Source organism: Toxotes jaculatrix, chromosome 14 (assembly GCF_017976425.1).
Source record: "Toxotes jaculatrix isolate fToxJac2 chromosome 14, fToxJac2.pri, whole genome shotgun sequence".
In the NCBI taxonomy this organism is placed as follows: domain Eukaryota; kingdom Metazoa; phylum Chordata; class Actinopteri; family Toxotidae; genus Toxotes; species Toxotes jaculatrix.
In genome coordinates, this window is record NC_054407.1 from 24,537,931 (window position 1) to 24,559,354 (window position 21,424).

At 44.2% G+C, this 21,424-nt stretch overlaps 1 protein-coding gene across 1 annotated transcript in view; it reads right to left on the reverse strand.

The window, feature by feature from the left end:
• The window catches only part of kcnq3 (potassium voltage-gated channel, KQT-like subfamily, member 3), a 65,509-nt gene that overhangs the window by 3,954 nt on the left and 40,131 nt on the right, over nt 1-21,424 (reverse strand). The window contains exons 2-9 of the mRNA XM_041055217.1: nt 6,508-6,598; nt 6,103-6,229; nt 5,611-5,783; nt 4,808-4,984; nt 3,575-3,685; nt 3,154-3,249; nt 2,900-2,994; nt 2,601-2,627 (exon numbers count right to left, since the gene is read on the reverse strand). Coding sequence (XP_040911151.1) covers nt 2,601-2,627; nt 2,900-2,994; nt 3,154-3,249; nt 3,575-3,685; nt 4,808-4,984; nt 5,611-5,783; nt 6,103-6,229; nt 6,508-6,598 — 897 coding nt within the window. The remainder of the gene's footprint in view (nt 1-2,600; nt 2,628-2,899; nt 2,995-3,153; nt 3,250-3,574; nt 3,686-4,807; nt 4,985-5,610; nt 5,784-6,102; nt 6,230-6,507; nt 6,599-21,424) is intronic.

Consider the following 21,424-nt stretch of genomic DNA (forward strand, 5'->3'; position numbering starts at 1 on the left):
TGATGAAGGTCTACAGGTGAACTGTCATGTCCCGTCATGACAAGTCACTGAGAGTGTGTTTAATTTCTGGTTTATTCTGAGTCTAAAGCATTTGATCCTTTGCACCTGTCAAACGTAAACTTTGCTGAAGCTTTGACCAAATTCTACCTTCACCTTTACTGGGGTTGTGTGTCTTTCTGGGCACAGAGGGTCTTAAGCCAGAAATCTCTCAGGAGTTTTAAACAAATTTGACCAGCGTCTTCTGAAGGAATCACTCGTCTAGTTTCAGCTTCAACTTTCCTTGCATCTGACTTTCCTCTCACCGAAGAGTTAATGTCTTTATGGTCTGCTGCCTCAACGCAACAATGCTGCCCTCCTGGCAGAAGGAAGCCTCAAAGAGCTGCGAGGAGATTGGTCTCCTTTATTGTCTAATGGCTGACAATATTTGGCAGCACAAAGACAAGAGATCCCTGGGTAAAATAAGACTCCTGTGTGCCTTGGAAGAGGCAGAGAGGCGGGGTAACCGGAGCCGACAACTGCCCGAACAAGGCCTCTGAAACATGGAGTGTTCTCAGCGACTCTGCTCCCACAGCAGACACACAATATGAGTCTCTATGTTGCCTTGGGGCAGAATGGGGACGGCAGATTACGGCGCTGAGAGGCTGCAGAATGGGAAGCTTTAAAGGAAGAGAGAATCTCTTTCTGACTGCTCCTCGACGGAATAAAGAAAAGAAAATTAGATGTGATTATCCCGTGGATCTCTGTAAATGAGGCAACACAACAGGAAAAACAGATGCTCTCCCACAGCTCTCACTTCCCAAGAAGCACACACACGCTGCTGCACCAACATCAGAATTACTGAGCTTTTTCTAAAAGCAAAACTTTATATTTGAGAGAGAGTTTTAAATAACTGACATCTTTTAATGGGAGTTGTTGGCAACTTTATCATCATCTCCACTTTTAACTAATAGTTTTTGCGGATGAAATATCACAAACAAAATCATGTTCTCACAATGATAAGAAAACAAGAACAACACACACATACAACCACCTCTCAGATGGGACATCATTTTCTCTCAGCGTTGTGTTGAATAGACCACACAGTACCACCGGATAGCTCAGATAAAACACACACACACACACACAGAGTAAGTGGCTTATCGTCCTCTTGTTGGACATCGCGGCTCTGTTGTAGTTTCTGGCCATCGTCCACCTCTTCGCTCAGAACAAGATAATGTCAGACTGCTAATTTCCCAGCCGCTGATCCTTAAAACTCTCCGTACCTCTCTCTCTTTTTATTTTCGGACTCTTTACATCCTTCTCTGCCTTTCTACGTCTCTGTCCTCTCTTGATCTTTCTCTCACTCTTTCCCAACCACTATGTTTTTATCTGTCCTCTTTCTTCCCTTCTCCCAGTATTTATCCATTCACCGCATGTTAACCAGTACTTTTCACCTGCGCTGTTTCTAATCTCAGCACAGAAAATCTTCACAAACCCTCCATCGTACCGGTCTGAGGTGGAAACTGGCTTCTTAAACAACAGACATCTCACAACCTGGACAAAGGAAAGCCAAACTAGGCGCGTTGATTGGGAACTGACCCTTAAAGTTCAGCCCTAAAAATAACCCATAAGTGTCTGAGGGAGCTGGACTCTCTATGAGCCTGTGTATCAGGGCCTCGGTTGTTGCTGCTCAGTAGCTTTTAGCAGCAGCAGTAACTTAATCCTACATGTTGAACATGGCAGCTCAGCGGAGGCCAGGAGGCGTCAGAGCAGAACGTTCCTCTGTAACGAGCCTGTAATTCCACGTTTGCTGACCTGAACTGACGGCTTGTGCAGTGAGAACAATGAGAGCTGTAAACAACACAGACAACACGGTACATGTTTCACATGGGTGTTCATGGTTGAATCCATAAGAGAAATGGATTGAGCCGTCTCTGCTGCTGCTACGTCCCCAAAATGGAACGCGGCCACAGCCGACACCAAAAACCAGAGGTTATTTTTATAAATCACATTTATAGAAATATAGATTTATAGAAATATCCATGTTAAGAAAAGCTTCATTCATATTGTGTCTCCTTTAGCAGAGAGTAACAGCAGATACGACTAAAATGTGAAAAATATGACATTAGATGTTCAGTCATGGAGCTACTCCGAGGTCAGTTTCCACCAGACTGAGATTTTCCTTCCCAAACGTTGCCTGTGAGATTTTCATGGCAGGTTTTGATGTATTGACTCGTGAAGTTCCCTTCACATGATGGAGAAAAAGGAAAAATCGGGCCCTAATTACTCGATCTAAACTGTCATTCATAATTAAAACATAACTAATGGACTCACTAATAGGTTTCTAAAAAAATCTCTCAGCCTTAATGTCATCAAAGCAGCTGATGTGGAAGGCAGCGCCATTAAAGAGCGGGAGACGAGCGGGCGTTTTATATCACGATTCACATATTTACCACAGCCATTAGCCCGGAGATTTAGATGACGCGTGAATTAATATAGGAAGCTATTTAAAAGTGAATGGGTCGGGGGGTATTCTAGGAAACCTTCATTAGTCTTTTAGTCAGGCCACAGCTCTGTGTGAGTGACAGTGTCTCTACAGGAGACCAAACAGAGTGACCTACCTCGCCATGACCTCCAAGTGTTCCTTCCTTTGGACAGGGAGAGAGTAAAAGCACAAAGTTAACAAATGCACAGCACAAATGTCCTTAATCTAAACACACAGTGAATTTTTAATCCATTAAATGTTAAATTGTGTTAAATTTTCCATGAAATCAAAAACAAACTGGTGTCACAGTGCAAATTACTACTGGAAGAAAACAATAAACAAATAAGGTATTTTATGGTTTTATTTATGTACAGGATCCACTCAGGACTGTGTAACAGGCACGTGCAGGACATGGCGCCATGATGTGTTATTTACCTGAAACAGGGAAGAGAGATGACTGTTTCATAAAATCTCCATGTGGCAATAAGGTCTTCCCTGATTGGATTGGTGGAATAATATCGCCAGGCAGACTTGACGGTGACAGAGCAGCAAATAATCTCAGAGTTAAAATGGGAAATTTCATATGAACTGTGGATTCAATCAGATCTGCAGTTTTAATAATCACGATGAATCCTAAATCTCGCCCGGCCGTGTAAGATGGCTGCTGATGTCGTCAGGTAGCGTCTCACCTGGATGAGCCCGGCGGCTGGATGTCTGCGCTTCTCAAAGTGCTTCTGTCTGTGCTGCTCCTGGACCTTCAGAGCCAAGCCTGAACCCAAGATCCCCTGCAGCCAAAATGAAAAAAAAAAAAAGCCTGCTTTTCCTACACAATTCATTTGAAAGAGGCTTAACATTTTCGATGGCACACACACAGTCATCTTACATTAAGCCTCTTATGGTCTCATCTGTTAAGGTTCGAGGTGTCAGTTTCCACTGTAAAGGGTAAAACACCCTGGATGTGCTGTACATACACTCACAGTAAAACAGACCGAATGAACCGGCCTGTGGAGCTAATGTGTCAGCATGTAACAGGAAGTAAATAAACTGACATAAATCAGCGTGTTTTACCCTCAGCTGTCTTATCACACATTTACAGGACTGTATACCCACTGCAGGCAAAGCGAAGAAGGACACTCCGATCAGAGCAAAAGTGCCGGCTAACAGTCTCCCAGCCCAGGTCTTTGGGGTTTTGTCCCCGTAACCGATGGTGGTCAGGGTGATCTGCCAAAGAGACAAATGAAGATCACATTTTCACTCCTGACATTTCAGATTTTCAGACAGAAATTAAATTCAGCTGCTGATATTTGTCACCACAGTAACATACAGTCTGCGGGTATATTGTGTGTGTACTCTCAACAGAGCCGCTGTGATTCTGCTGAGAACCTTGACCCTGAGCCCCATTTCGTTATGACCTCGGCATCGATCGGCTGAAGGCCAGTTCAGTGTTTCAAAGGGTCACAGCACCATCATCAGCAATAAGCAGCCAGCAACAACTGAGCAGAGCATCCTGCTCAAGGACGCTTCGGCAGGGCAGATGTTTGCTGTCAGTGAAGGACGGTCTCGTTAATGAGGCCGTCCTGCTGCAATAACTGCATCAGTGCTTCTCTATCCGCCGATGTTCATTAGAGCACCAAGCTCAGTCAGCACTGGACTGATCTCCAACAAGCCACTGGCTCACTCGCAGTTTTTATCATTTGTCCTCCAGATTGGGTCTAAAAACCAAATGTCAGGTTCTTCATCACCTGACCGAAGGTTGGACCTTCCCAACGACACACGAACGCAGCAGAATATTAGTGGCTAAAAGCTGATAATTGTTTTTTGGCAGAAATCCCGTCTGTGGATCACAGCCAAAACTCATCAGTTCATCATGTGGCCAAGCACAATCTGTTCACCAAGCTCCAGCCAAAACCAGACTCCAGACTCTGAGGATGTCTCAAACAAAACAAACAGGCCTCACAGTGAAAATCCTCCATGTGACATTTAGACAAACATTCGATGTTTAAGAAGGATTTTAATAAAATCACGTCGTGAAACCGGCCAGTGTGGTGAAATTATTTCACTGGTTCTTCAGTACACTGCTGCTTCAGGATTTTGTAGAAATGAATCAGTGTCAAAGTATCTGAGATTAAATAAGGCCTAGTGTGAGGTAAAGGGGACATGACTCCACACATTTATTATTATGATTTATCTGATTTGCAGATTTTGGTCGCAGGACTTTGAAAAGTTGAATGAATGTTTTTTAGAATTTACAAAGAAAATTAAAAACTGATTTCTTCTCTAGACGGACTGATTCCCCAGGCAGACGGTTGAATGAAGAGGTGGTGCCAAGTGTAACGTACGTACCAGCCCCCACCACAGAGCGTCGGCGTAGGTGTCGAAGTCTTGCGGTTTGGGCTGAGCGGCGGGGTTTTCCTGGTTTCCTGGGATATCCATGGAGACGTCGTCCTTCTCCACCAGGTAGACCAGGAAAGACGCCAGGATCAGAGACAGGAAGCCGATGTACCAGGCTGTGATCAGCTCCTGCACAAACAGATGAATTATCCTCACACATGATGCTGTTTTCCTTTACAAATGTAAAAACCCAACGTGTAACTCAGCTTCTACAACATCAGTGATGTCTGAGGGACACACACTTCCTGCAGAGATAAGCACGCAGATCAATAAAGCACTGATAGGAATCAGTTCATCCTCTGGTGGAATCAGTTTCGATCAGATAAACACCTGCGTCCATGTAAAACACACCTCTGGGTGGGAGAACCCAGCCTTTAGTTGTTCCTTCTCCTCTGGCTTCCTGAGCTTTTCACTTCTTACCCGTAGAAATATTAGTAACAGTCAAACTTTTCACAGATGACTCCACATTTCATTTCAGCCAACAGTCGACTCAGCTCTCACATTTTTCAGTCCACGTGGACTCGTTCTCATGATTCCACTTCAAATGCCTTTGCAGCTCCTGTCAATGCTCTAACTTTGGCTCAGCTCAGAGCTTTTAGTGCCTTTATCTAAAAATACGTCTCATATTCCTCCTCTTCCTCCAGTTAACATTGCTTCAACTCCTCCTTCCTTTTCAGTATCTCAGCTCCTGACAACCACACTCACATCCATTCTCCAGTGAGCTGGAGGTCAGTGGCATTCGGATCCATTCCTACCTTACTGTGTGCGTAGATGGCGGAGCCCAGCAGTTTCCAGGTACCTCCTCTCCGGTCCATGCGCAACATCCGCAGGATCTGCAGGAAGCGCAGGCTGCGCAGGGACGTGGCCAACACATTACCCTGGTTACGCACCGCCACCACAGGCACCGAGGCAATCAGCACGAAGATGTCTGAGACAGAGAAGACAGGAGACAATCTCATTCATAAAAGATTCTCCATGTGAGGCTTTTATCAAATCTTTAATGAGTCTGACCCGAGACACTTATTAAGTCTTCATGAGATGGTGAATAAGTTTGGAAAAGTTGTGGAATCAGTTCTTACCAAGAGCTGACTCAGCATTAAGACACAGAAATGCTTTTAAAAAGATCAGGTTCTGAGGATGTGAGAGCAGTTTCGTGGATGTTTTTATTCGTTCTCTCCAGCGACAGAACGGGAAACATCTCTTTCAGCCCTGCTCCTTTGCTTTTTAATGCTCATAAACCTCCTCACCTAAAATACACAGGGGTTTACGAGCGAACTTCAGCCTCCCCCTCCATCCTTTGTAGCGACAGCAGCATCCCGCCGCCCAGATCCTCAGCGCAAACTCTGCCCCGAAGATGAAGATGGCGAAGGTTTCCTGCACGGGAAAATCATCCAGCAGTAAAACGAGAGCTTCCACCGAAGGTTTTTGATTTTACTGAACCTTACTGAAAGTTTGATCTTAGGTATGAAAGTTATTATACAAATTACATTAACAAAAGCTGAGTCACGTTTGTCAAATTTTTTATGTGATGTGTTTTATAAGAACAAATCTTATATTTAGCAAATCTGTCTTAAAGTAAGTACAACAAATCACTCAAGAAACAGGATAAACTGAATAATTATCAAACACTAAAAAACTAAATGTGATCTTACCAGTATAACCAGCCAGTGTGCAGACACCTTCTCATGTTCCCTGAATGTTGTCAGAATGGCCAGAATCAAACAGCCCAGGACGATTAAAAACCTGCAGAGACGCAGAACATGAAGCCGTTCAGGTCACAGATCAGCGTGATGTACAGCTGCTCACATGTAGAACATACAGGAGCCGAGACAGCTGCATGTCCTCTTCATGACAAAAAAAAAAGGACAGAACAGGAGACGAAATGCAAAGGTGTGTCGGGGAAGTCAACAAAATCAGGTGGTGGACACAGTCAAACAGATGTGTTCACTGTATTTCCCTGACAGTGTCTTAACTTCACCACTAGAGAGAGCTACAGCTCTATGACAACTTTAAAAAAGAACCACCAGCAGCTTTTATCACAACGCAGAGCATCTCTTTCAGTGCATATAAACAAGTAAAGGTACAATTTTCTGACACAAAGGAGTAAATCACACACTGGTAGCTGCCACCTCACATCACATGTTTCTGTGGAAAAGATGAAAAGCACAAAAAGCTTTCTGCTTCATTTTATAGCTCGAATTATTATAAATCAGTAATAATTCGCATCAGGTCGACGAGAGGAAACATCACAAACATCTCCGGTACAAAGACAGCGTATCTGAAGATGCACCGAGCAGTATGACCCATTTCACTGTCCACTCCCAGTGGTTATTTAACTGGTGTCACTGGTTAAACATCATGTCAGAGGATCCAGGAGATTTCAGCCAGTGAAAGTCATTCAGATGGTGCATGCTGTACCCGAAACTCAAAATCTTGCATTTTAAAAAGGTTTTAAAGCAAAACGCAAATCTGGTGTAATATGCAACTAGTCTCGCACATCGTGTGTCTCAGCTGTAATAAAACCTCTGTGTTCGATAAATAAGCTGAGCAATAAGCATTCAATTGGTTTATGAGGCTTGTTTGTGTGAATCAGAGCTAATGTGAGGAGCTGGTTTCAGCTGAAGTTGGTCAGATCATTCTCCACAGCACCGGTCAGAACATGCTGTCGCTTCCAGAAGCTTCTGCTCAGCAGATTTAAGGCCAGCGACAGACGTCAGCTGATAAACAGACTCAGTCCTCCCTGTCCGACCTGAGTAACTGCAGAATAACGACAGTACATTTACACTGAGTCACGTCTTCAGCACATAAACCGCTTCAACTTGCACTGCTTTCATTAAAGCTGTCTATTTATTATTCATTCTAAAGAGATTGTATGTTACTGTCAATGTGTCAACTCAAATATTCACTTTCACAGTTTAATCCATTTTAAAAACTGAATGATCCACTCGAGCTCCTGTTTTTCACCCTAACATTTACATCCAGTGCTTTCAGAGCTGAAATGAATTGGATACACACACAAATGGCTATTTAAATTTTCCTGTACACTACAGTACACCCTGGCTGTATTCCAGAGTTAACCACCCTGCTATGATATATGATGCAGAACCGCACTGAATAAACTCAACCAGCTGCAGAACCGCACGGCAACAACACCAATTAACACTGAGCCAGCTCTGCATGTCCAATATTCTCCACCATCAGCTCCGTGGAAAAGGTTATTTTCTTCTCGTTTGACAGCAACACGCTGTTATAGCTCAGGCCTGATGGAGCAGTTAAAGCTCTGAGGTAAAACTCAGAACAGAGAGGTGCATTCTGGGAAACAGGAGTTTATGGTGGTGAGACGTTTACAATGCCAGGGCAGAGCCAGGGAAGCTGAGTGGCTCATGGTCAAAGCAAAGCACAGGGACGCTTTATAGATAGACTACATCTACATTTACTTCAGTGGATTAAACTGTTGTACAAGAAACTGAATCCTGAATATGATCCTGTTTCTTTTAATCCTGACTGTCAACACTTTACACCAACACAACGGACTTCCACCTAATGTCCAGTTCATGAAAGTTTTTACATCTGTTTCTGGCAAAACCAGAGAAGTGAAGCATTTTCCATCTTATTTTGGAAGAAGTGAGTAAATAAATGGAGTGGTACAGAAAAAAAACCAGGGCCTGTACATTTATCCATGTCCATTATCCACCCAAGAGTTCAAAAATAATTTCATCCAATTCATGAATTTATTCTGTCTAAGCTCAGTAAAGCTCAGTATCTACTATAAAGTATCATGTTTCCAAAGATATAGTCCAAAGTCCCAAAATCTCATTAAGAACATATCACATTTTGGCTTTTTGGAAAATATCTATAATCCTCAATCTGTGTGTATATCTACTGAAATCTAACCGAACAGTGGACCATTGATTCTCTAAACCTCCACCCTCCTCTTCCCGATTCCACGTCCTAAATCATTCATGGCCCGTTGTGTTGCCATTAAGCAGTGTTGACATCTCTGAGAAGTTTCTGAAGTGCTGCACAACCATAACAGCATGAATATTTTACAGCCAAACAGCCTGGAGAGTTTTACATAATTCACCTGAAGGAAATGATAGCTGAGAGTTAGCAGACGCCTCTTGATTGATGTTTAAGAGCTCTGTAGTGGTTGTGTGTGTTTTTGTATGTCTCTTCGTGTTTGTGTTGACTCTTGAAAGTCGTTAAATCGTGTGTTTTACCAGACTTCCTGTGCCCTAAATTAAATTGGAGCATTTCTCCTCAAAGTTATTCAGAGGACAGAGATAATCCTGGAGCAAACGGAGGACATCGATGCTAACTCGATATGATCCAACAGATACTGATCTGCAGCGCAGCCAGCTTCCTCCTTGGCTTCAAATAGTTTGTTCAATAAGGCGCGCAGTGCAATGTCGATGCCCGTTAGACCTGACACATCAAGAGGAGCCAGGCGGAAATCAAAGGGTGAAACAGTTTCACTAACAAAAAACAGCAAAAAATAAAACACAGTTCACGCAGATTTGATTCTTTTCATCTGAGCTTTGACAGGAATTTAATTCCCAGGACAAATAATGGCTATAAACAAATATATAAGTAAAGAAATCGATGTAAACTGTGTATGCCTGAAACCAGAGTCAGTCTGGTTCACATATCCTTTATTTTTCCAGTGAAACTCAGGAACAGAAGAATGTTTTATCCTGTTTCACCTCCACTCTTACAGCACAGACACAGGTACTTACTACGGTCTCGACCAACGCACCCACAGACTGCATACAAAATATTTAGACTGGAAGCCATTAAAGCAAAGCTGTAATGCAGCTGTCTAAATGAGATGTGCACTGTCTCTATGTGCTTCAATAATTGAATGTGAACCATGAGCCTGGTTAATGCTGCTGATGATGTGACTTGTCTCGGCAGCAGCAGCAGAGTGAAGTTTAGCTAAAGAATCATGAAGTTTTATTCTTCTATAAAAAAAATAAAAGCTTCAGCTTCCTCACACAAAACTTACAGCTCACACGAAGAAAAAGAAAATCGGAAAAGAGATGTTACAGGTGACAAACAGAACCTGCCTCACAACCTGCGGGCAACTAAAACTACAGCTGTAACAAACACCACATTCATCTTCTGCCTGGTGCCTGGCTCAGATAAGACCCTGCCAAAAAAAATAGAAATAAAGAATTACCAATAAAAATATCAATAAATAAAAAATAAGCAACATTGAAAACAATCCTGACAGGAGGAAGTGATGTGCCTGTCCTCAGGTGACCCCACACCTCCCACTATCATCACCACGTTAGTCTGACTGCGGTGTAAAGGCAGACAGCGTAATGCTGTAAAGCTGTAATGTAGCTTTTGGATGATACCACTGAAACACTCCATTACCTGCTGCTGGACAAATAAATGAAGCACGGAATCCAATCTGTGTTGTGATTGGCAATCGAGGGGTTTGAGAGAGAGAGCCACCCAGACCTGGAGAGACGCCACGGAGGATCTTCTTTCCATCCATTTTCTTTGTGTGAAGGGAAAGAGAAACTGGCCGCAGAAGCAAAGGTGGAACTGGAAAAGGTGAAGTGGACAGATTTAAAGTGGAAAGTGGTTCTTTGCTTGGAGCAGGTTATAAACCATCAGCAGCGCAGCTGTAATGGAAACAGCGAGGGACAGTTCAGGGCAGACGTCTGTCAAGTTTAACATCAGGAAACAAAAATATCAGTCAAAAAACAACAGAACGCTCTGTAACTGTCCTCATTAGTTGTTTTTAATTGGTTTATTTATTAATTTAAAGTGGAATTACAGCCCTGGGTGGATGTTTTTATCTGTTATTAAAGGTCATGTGACAGTAATGATGAGAGCAGCCCACCTGTACAGCCCTCCCCTCTCTATCTCTCCATTAATCCACTTTCCATCCCTCGGCCCAGCGGAGGCTCAGTCCTGCTGGGCTCCCCGAGGCTGATACCACCCCTGAGGATTCCTAACAACCAATTTGCCGGTGAGATTCAATAAAGAGAGTGCAAACGATGCAAATCTCACAGTTAATTTGCTCAGCGATATGCAAACATTGGTGGGAAAGGACAGGAGCAGCACGCTGTTAATGACTGCAGTCACAAGGACAGGATGAGGGACGGTGATCTTCATTCAGCCGAGGATCTGAGACAAAGTTTGGAAGCAGCTTCATCCCATGATGACAGTCAGTCTGCAGAGAGACCATCCGGAGACAGAGTCAAATATCACGGACAAGCTCAAAGAAAGCTGATTGGGCCTGAGCGTTCGCTGCAGTCTGACAGCCGAAGTTTTCTGATTCAAGCAAATGTTTTTACGAGCGCAGAGGACGAGTGAATCCAACGGGTTTCAGTCTCGTCTAAAAGCTTTACATTTACATTAAATTTATATCTGCATGATCCTGAGGCTCAGAGAAGAAGATTTTCTGCCAGATGTTAGTTTTAAGCAGCAGTTGTTAAAAATATCATGAGGTTATTTTGTGATTATATCACATGTACTTTCACAACGTTTGCTGTTTTCCAAAGTGTGAGCCTTTCAGAAATCGGTGACCTGCACAGAAGGTAGGTCAAATCGGAAGGTTGCACACATCGATCCTTTAACTTATCAGAAAATATATAAAAGACCATCTCGTGTTTTTCACTGGCTGCAGATGATAATCGCTCGTCTCACTTCCTGTTCGCTTCTGTCAGCTGCAGTCCTGCGCGTCCACAAAGAAGACATCTCCTTTGACACTGTTGACACTGCATCACCTCACACTGGCCTTTACCTTTATTGATGACTTGACAGTGGGATTATTTACGTGTTTATTTATTTTGGGCAGAGGGCAGGCTGCACCCTGTCAGGAATCTGTAGTCATTTTCCCTGAGCTCTCTCTCATGGGACACCCAGTGACCCCAACACCACCCCTCACCCCGACAGGAGGTCAGATTTGCAGGCATTTGCCGTGATCCTGACAGGAAACCGTGTTGGGAGTGATGGATTTCTCCTCCAGCACCTTCCCCCTCCCCCTCTGTCCTCCCCCCGCTGTGGGACAGCTCAGCGATGGGAGGAGGGAAAAAGATGTTCAGGCGGTGATTCAGGATCTGCTGATCATGCAGAACGCGGCGTTTGACTGGGAATATCCTCACCCTTGGATGTGGTGGCAGCCGTGTGTGTGTGTGTGTGTGTGTGTGTGTGTGTGTGGAGGTTCCCATTCCCACATCCAGCATCAGCACCATGACAGCTGACAGCCTCACTGACAGGATGTGAGCTGCACATCACAACGATCCTGACAGCTTCACACTCTTTATGGAAATGAATTTAAAGTGGATTTTTTTTTAGTTCATCACAGATTTATGTTTCTTTACATACAGAATGTAAGAGGGTCTGGAAATTAATCTATTTAGTTGTGGTTCATGATTTCAGGTCACCATAGCAACTCCAGCCCCTGACTCCACCTGGTGTTAACATATAATCAGTGTCTGAGTTGGAAAAGAAAAACTCACTTTAAAATGCGAATCCAAACACATCTGGAGGTGGTCGGGTTCACGCCGTGATCAGACCTCAGCCAGGTGTAAAGGACACCTGCACAGTTTGAGCCCATTCACACTGCACCGGACAACGTCACCTGACTCCACCTCTCCCACCTACGCACCATTTCCTCTGCACGTCCATCCTCTGCAAAGGAAGGGTGGAGCCCATAAGGAAGCATGTTGTTTGTCTGCCAGCTCCACCTGCTCAGTTTGCACATGGAGACCTGATCTCCATCAACTCGCACGAAGACGGATCAATACCAAATGGAGATAAAGGTTTATATCAAGCAGCACGTTCACCCCCTTCGTCTATGAGCTGCAACAGAAAACATCTCTCTCATGATAAACATCAGTAACACACTCTGCCACCACACGCCAGAAAACCAAACTGAAGTGAACTCAGATGTGCTAAGATCCTGATCAGGAGGGGCGAACTGAGGTCCGAGCGGTCAAACAGTGTAAAGACGAGAACACGTTCTCTGTGCGTGTGAATCATATGACAGCTGACGTAAAAAGACTGTAAACACAGGCTCGGTTTGACTTTTCTGACTCATTCACTCTGTGTGTTTACTCACTCCGTGACTGATGTTTGAACAGTACGAACGAGGTAATTAGTCAAATTAATCTGATGCATTAGAGCCAATTATGGAACATTTGTTAATTGGAAATCACAGCACAAAGAGCCACAGCGTCAGAGAGCTTCCTGAAGGAGCTGAGGAGGAAACAAGCTTCAGCGAAAATAAAGAGGAGTTTGATTCCTCGCTGGGATGTCTGGGATACCTGCTGGGTAAATCACAGGAAGTCGAGGGCGAGCTCTGAGATTTAGCAGCTGATGTGACTGTCGAAGCATAAAGCTTCCTGTCCAGGGAACGAGCCAATCAAACTGACCCTTAAAGTCATCGGCGGCCCTGTAGCCTCATGTAAGTGCTTTAGAAATTCTGATTCAAGAAGTTTTTAGTACAAAGCAGTGAGTCAGACCCTCCCATCCTTTTATGGTCTGAAACGTCAGCAGACGTCAGGTTGTTTGTGCCAGTTTTTCATCATTCAGTCGCCATTCGTCGAACAGGGGCACATCCATCGGATAAAGGGAAAAACGGAGAACGATTTCTAAAAACAACTGGAAACAGCAGAACACACAGCTTTCATCTTACAGTGAACGCTGATGCTGCAGGATGCAGCCAGGTACACTGGGTGGGAACCACGGGCCGAGGGAAAGCAGCACTTTCAAAGTTTTATAGATCACAGATTGAGGAGTTCTGACAGTTTAAGCCGGTTGAGCCATATTAAAGTAAAAAGCTCTCTGAAAGTCCCTGTAGTGAAACGGATGATGTAAACTTTGGGTCATAACTGTCCCTGCACTTCTTTCTGCTGCTGATACGAAGCGACAGCCGGAGAAATGGAAACAGCACACACAGATCAATCACCACGCCGGTTCACTCCGTGTCTGTGATCGATCTGCTCGGCTCTAACAGGCAAACCAGAGCGGCACAGACCCGACAGGAAGGGCTTTTATTTTGAAATCTTACAGATGAGAGAAATTTGCGTTCATCAAGCCGAGCTTTCAGAGGTTGCACGTTGTAAACTTCAGACCAACACGGTGGTTCAGAGCGGCTCAGATTCTGTTTTCGTCCTCTGTTCGACGTAACAGTGACTTTCCCGTCCAGTTTTCATCTGCAGGGGAAACTGACGCACTTGGTTGACCTCATCTTTGTGGAGTTAAGGACCAAATCTTAAATCCTGAGTGCTAATTATCTTAGATTTCCTGGCCGTATAATTAGGGTCATTCCAGAGAAAATGAGGTTCAGTAACGCCTCTCTGCTCTTTCGGTAATGGAAGGACAGATGAGTGGAAGACAAATATGGCTGCCAGAGTCATACTTCAATAAAATCTAAATGTCTCTGAACTGAAACAGAACGAGGAGACAAAGAATCGGAGGAATGGTTGGACCAGACTCCAGTGATAGAAGAAAGATTCAAATCTTTTTCAAATTTACTGAAGCAAAAGTAGAATAAGAAGAAGAACAGAGGAGAAAAGTTCAGAACAAAATGTTCCTGTAGATGAATGGGGATTAGAGTTAAAATAGTTACCAACATTAAAGATGGTGGGTGAAAACCTCAAACTGGGGTTTATAATGTTTTCAGATTATGCAAGGAAGGAAAGAAGGGATGGACAGCTTAGAAGGAAAGAGGGAAGGGTTTACACAAGGAAACAAGAAAGGATGAAACAAAGGGCAGAAAAGACAAATGGGACAGAAAAAGAAGGAACATAGTGACAAAGAAAGGAAGAACAAGAGAGGTGGCAAAAAAGGGAGGAGAGATAGAAGAAAAGAGGTGTAAAAGGAAAGAAAGCTGAAAGGAGGAAGAAAAGAAAGGAAATGCAAAATCGCTGGTTGGTCTTAAAGGGACACAAACATATAGACAAACATACAGAAAATACTACAGGATAACACAACACTTGTATTAAACACAAGACATGAGAAGGATTAAAACAAATATAATGAAATACCTCAGTACAGTCCTGGTATTTAAAGTACTCAGGAACTTTGACCGCTGGTATTATGGCCGTCATGTTTTGATCCATGGCTCCTAAAGGGCATCGCTCACTTATCAATCAATACTGTTCTTCTGACACGGCACTCATTCATCAATCAGGCCGGGCTCGCTGTCACACGAGTGGCCTGTTTTGAAGTTATTAACGGTAAAATGGTGCGATGATGAAAAATCACGCTATTAAGCGTCCCGGAGGGAAGCCGGAGAGGCTCCCGCTCGTTCACGCAGCTCTTTAATGAGCAGCCATTTGTGCTTGTTTACTGGAGTTATGAAACCAGACTGATTGACCCAGTTCCAAAGCCATGAATTATCGTCCCCGTCTGCGGGGAGCAAGCGTCACTATGATCCCGTCTCTCTGAGCGTGAAGCAAATGAAAATGAATGTGATGTCGATCGGGTTCCATCCCGATACGTAAACAGGGACAGGAGGACAGATGTGATTGGAATTCACAGGGGATGAGGACAAGGAAAGGGGGGGGGGGGGGGGGGGGGGCTTTTGATACAGCAGGTTCTCATGGCTGTTTCTGAAATCTATATATTTTATATTCACACCTTGGCTGTCACATCTTCTGTCACACCATGAACAGTAACAGCACATTCACTGAAATGAGTGCGTTTTCACCCGTGTCCGTCGGTCGCTTTGTTGATTTGTTAGCACAAAAAGTACTGAACCAGTCTCAAATCATAAAAATCTGGACTTAAATCTGAACCATCTTATCAAAGAATAAGTCAACAAGATTACGAATCGGGACAAACAACTGAACAACTTGTACTTCACTATAAAATACTTCTCAACCATATTTATACACCTACTCACTGAGCATTGCTAAAACAGATCACCCCCAACAGACTACATCTGCATCAGTGATCAGTTCTTTAGGTACCTTAGGTATCACAGCCTCATGGGAGTCGCGATTCTCAAGTTCTATCAAGAATAATGGTTGTTTTATCTTAGGAAACAGACAGAAAACCTCACTATGACACACAGATGAAATGAACAGGCCGTGAGAAAATGACTGTTAGCAGAAGCTAAAGGAACTGAGGCCGGAGAGCAGAACGGTGGGACTCTTTGCGTTTGGCCCTCAGCGTCTCCTTTGTCTGAGGACAGATATCAAATGTTTGGATGAGACACCACGTACAGTGTATACGTTCAACTGTCCACAGCTGTGTAATTCAGCAGGTCCTCCAACGAGCCAGAGCCTTTTCACTCAGCCCATGTGATCGGTAGAGAGCCTGACCGGGTCTCCGAGGGCTTCGGCTGCCAAAGGCTGTAATTTGTCACCTGAGTGCCCTTGAGGCCGGGGAAGCCATTACTGGCTTGGCAGGAGGAGGTGTAAGCAATCAGTGTCAGCCGGCCAACAGTGCTGTTCATTAGAACAAATACGCCTCAGCTCGCTAACTCTGATGTCTCACTGTCCCTTTGTCTGTCTGTCTCACTGTGTCCAAAATCACTCCTATTTACTGTACAGCGCACTATATTTACTGTCCACCACTGCGTTGGTGTGTGCGAGTTCTGTGAGTGGAAATTTATCCTCTAAAATTCCACAATGGAACAATCCCACAATGCAATGCTCCACATTTTAAAGAGCAACTCAGCAGCTGTCAGCGAAAACTGATGATTAGGAAGAGTCTGACATCCCAAGTTACTGTTCACGACTGAGCATCGGTCGGTCGGTCGGTCTCAGCATTGATACTGGAGCCAACAACCCAGACGGCATGATGAAGACATGTTCTTTGTCAAAATTTCAAAATATTTATTTTGAAATTCTGAGCTCTTTCCCATCCTGCATCCTGCATGTTTAGGGAAAGATGCTGGTTTTGGTTGAGGTTTGAAAAGGTGGACTCACTGCTCCAGATGAGCCAAATGAAGACAAAGCGGGTGTTTGATTGATTTCAACTGTGTGGTTCAGTGTTTTACATCAGTAGTATTGGACCAAAACAAGCAAAGACTGCGGTCTGAGGAAAATGTTTCCAGCCTGACAGACAGATGTGGAGAGCAGCAGAATGAGTCAACCTTTCATTTCCAGGAACACCAGATTAGCCACAGCAGAGCAGACGATGATCTGTTTTCTACTAAATATTGATTTCTTTGGCCTACAAAGATAAATTAGAGCCTCGTCTTGGTGGCTCAGCTTAGTCAGTCAACATCTTATGAGCTCTGAACCTGTACATGGAAAATAGCTGTTTATTTACAGCTTCATTATAACCACTACTACAGGCCTGATGTATTTAAAGGTTCACTAGACATGGCTTCTGTAGATACACCCATCTTATCAGCTTAATCAGTGGTGCTGCAGCAGCAGAGTGTCCCACCCCCAGTGACTGAGACACTGCAGATTCAGAAATTAGATTTACAAATGAAATTTCCAGAAAGTAATGGATAAAAAACACTGGAGCAGAACCCAACAGTGAAAGAACAGCCCGGCCACATAAAGTTGGATGTCCAGGGCCAGCATTTCGCACGGAGGTTCGCTGTCCCTCGAGAACGAGGCAAAAGTTATGAAGTGTTTTGGATAAATGCAGCTGTTTTTTAAGGACGTTGTCCCAGAAATTTGTAGGAATATTATTCTGTGTCTCACTTTTCACAGTAACTAAAATCTGTATGATTTATATGTAAGACAAGTATAGTTATTAAAGCGGGGGAGATGCCATTCATTTCAGTAAATACCACAAAAACATGAGTGAGCAGTGCTGCTCTGAGGGGTGTGAGGGCACATTCAGCAGCGGCTCATTAACGGACTCTTCTCTCCAGTCTGATCCTCTGCCAGCGGTGGCCGCTGTCACTCAGACTCGCACTCTGTACTCTGGCAAAGCAGAGGCTCATTACAGAGCAAAGAAGCCTCAAGTCCACCTGACAGTGCTGGAAATCACTGCGCTCTGACCTTGGCCGGTTCGGGGTGGTGACGCTCGGAGGCACACTCATTAATCCTGGAACACAGTGGACATGCAGTACTGCTCCGGCACAGTACAGTAGAGACGGATGACGCAGATGGACAGGAAGCAGCAGGACTCCAAGGAAATGATCAGAGATATTAAAAAAAAGAGGAAGAGGACGGCGTATTCCATGGAACCAGAGATGAGGTGAAAGTGTTAATGACTAATCATAAATGGAAACCATGTCTTAAAGGGTCCACTCAGCAAATCCCCGTTGTTCAACATGACAGTCTGTTACATTACAGCTCACACACGTTTACAACTGTCCCACACTCTGCACCTCAGCAGCAGAGGTCACTCAGCCTATTCCTGCTGAAGCCACGTCACACACACTCAGATCTGCCAGAGCGAAGGCTGACACACACAAACAGCTACGTCGGTCAAATCAGCTCAGTCGTCGTGTTTGTCACTTTTTTCTGTTTCAGCGTGACAGTGCCCCCGTACGCAGAGCCATAAAGCGAAGTGGTTTTCCCAGTTTGGAGTGGGAGAATGTGACTGGCCTGCACAGAGTCCTGACCTCAAACCCATCCAAGACCTTTGGGATGAACTGGGACGGCAGCTGTGAGCCAGACCTTATCAACAACATGGCCGACGTCGCTAAAGGTGCTTTCAGACAGCGAGCGGTCTGAAATGATTTCATCGTAAACACGAAGCCGGTGCAGCAGTGAGCGGAGAGAGGGCGTCTCTGTGCTGTATGTGTCTGAGTTCATGAACATGTACAATGCGCTCTGTTTGGTTATGTGATGGGATTTTAGCAGATGGAAAGCAGCAGTGTGTAGTGTTCGGTCCAAGCTGTCAGTGGGATCAGAGGCTGTCGGCAGAGCTGCGTCCTGTTGCCGCCGACTCCAACAGAACATCAGCGTTGCCTGGCAGCGGACGCAGCTGCAGCCGCTCGCTGCTTGAAAGCACCTTCGTGCTCTTTGACTGAACGTGGCTGAAGTGGCGGCTGCTACATATTAACGCCTGCCCACCTACAGTGCAACGCACCTGTGATGTTAACTAACAATTATTCTCAATAGTTCGTCAGCTGACACTTGTTGTGTCTGACCATCAGCCCTCAGATGTTCAGTTTCATTTCATAAACACTAAGAAAACCAGCAGATATTCACAGTTAATTCACAGCTCCTCCACCTGATAAATGACTGTGATTGATTATTTGATAATCAGTTCACTGACTAATCACTTTTGTCTGCAGCTCTTATTTTGCAGAGCAGTCAAATGCAGAACATTAATGAGGTGCTGTATCACTGCAACCCCCCCCACCATTCCACTGAGCATTGGATGACATGCATTGTGCATCTCCATGGCAACAGCTGCTCGTTCCACTCTCACTGGAGCATCCCTCTGTCTCAAAATCACCATGGCGACACCTGCTCGCTTCCCTCCCATCTGGCCCCTCCCCTCCCCTCAGTCCCGTCAAGGATCACCAGTCATACCTCGTCTGTGCGTGTTTCCATGGTGATTGTCTGTGTTAGCCGTGCCGCGGGGTGAGCGGGTTCAAGGTGCGGGGTGCGGTGTGACGTGATTGGTCGGTTTTGGAAGCGGAGGGCCTGGCGCGGCTGGTTTTCAGAGCAGACGGTGAGCAGAGTAAACAGAGAATCCTCACTGACTCACTGACTGCATCGACACGCACAGTCTGCCGTCTGCCGTGCCGTGTCACTTTCACCCGATTTCACTGAGCTCTGCCAATAAATACATACCAGATAATAATGATTACTGATTAGTTTGGTCTATAAGATGTTAGAAACAGGGCCAAGCACTGGCTCTAAAGAGGGCCTGAAGGCCACCGTAGTTTCTCCGACACACTTGGAAAGGGATGGGGTCCAATCTGCAACCTCACCACCAGATGGCACTAAATCCTACACACTGGTCCTTTAATTTTTTGGGCTATTTGTGACCAACGTGGTCAAATAAATATAAAAATATGACATAAATCATCTCAAAAATATAAAAACATTAATGAGATATAAGACAAATCAAGTGTAGCCGAACATAATGTAAATATTATGTATATAAATAAATATAGGCTATTTACTAAAATAGATTTTACCAAATGAAAACAAAATAATGAATGTATGGAATTTTGTTCATTATTGTTTTTCATTGTTTGTAATAAAATTTTTTTTGTGATTTCTTTGTTCTTACGGCCTGATCTAAAGTTTTCCTGTTAATTATTAATAATAATTATTAACTTTAATGCTTTTATTGTTTTGTTGTTGGCTTCTGTGTCCTGCTGGGTTTCATAAGTTTACTAATAAACTTTCATTTTAAAAATGATGATGATAATAATGGCATGTTAAATTAGCACAATATGACACAACATATTGAAATAAGAGCGATAAATAACGTTCACTCAACATTCACCTGAGCCGGGGAACCTGATCTCCTGATGGAGGCAGATCCCCTGCAGGTTTTCAGTCATCACAGATGGAGACCTGCAGTGAACCAACGTGCCCTCAGGCCAGCGGCAGCCAACAGACTGAGGGTTTGACTGACAGGTTTTGAACCTCTGGCTCTGTCAGCAGTTGCCTTTGTTTCTATCAGGTTGCACCACATGCTCCATCTAATCCTCCGTCCTAAGAGGCTGATGCGGTCTGTAATGCTGCAGCCAGGGAAACGCTCTTTTCTGATTGGCTGGAGGAGCAAAGCGAAAGTGATCACAGGATCTTATTTGGAGTCAAACCACTGATGCACCCGCTTCACTTCTAGTTAGTGATCACATCTCAGCTGACGCTTCAGCTCCTTTCAGCTTTTTCACTTTGACCTGAACGTCCTTCAGGACGTTGTCAGGACAACAATGATACAAACTCCTGGACATTCAGTGAGACGACCCTCAGTCCTGACAGAGACGTACAAGGTTCACATGAAAGAAGGAGTCTGGCTTTTCATCCATCAGTCTGTCGAGTTATTGAATTGAACTCTGGGAAAATGAGGTGAGAGTCTCTCCCCCCAACTCTCCCTTCAGCTGTCAGTGAGGATGATGAGGTTTGGATCCGTGGATCTGAGGAAGACGACTGACTGAGGAGGGCACAATGGTTTTCAGTTCTATAACATCAGAAATGCTCTTTTCTAATCGTCCTTACAGAAACCAGTGTGGTATATTTTCTTGTGTTTTGTCCACAGTTTGTATCCTGAAGGCGGGAATCTGTTTTCCTGCATCGATGGAGAGCTCTCGCTCGGGGGTCATCGGATTCGACCGACTCCCTCGAACCGCGAAGGAACGAAAATGCTACCGAAAAATTCAAACTGCCACTTTATCACTACACAAAATCTTTTTATATTCTGTCTGAGAGCGAAGATATTAACGGCACTCGCTGGTGTCCTGAAGCTGTGATGATGCAACTGTCAGGAAGCTGTTGTCCTGCCGCATATAAATCCTGTCTGCTGGTAAACACTGACAGTTCTGAGCTATCAGTAATATGAGGGAGCTGCATTAAACACTTATTGTTTGTGTGGGAAAAAATGGCCACAGATACTAAATAATAATAAAAATAAAAATAATAATAATAATAATAATAATAATAATAATAATAATAATAATAATAGTTCATTCTGGCTCCTCTGCTCTGCTCTGTTCTGTTC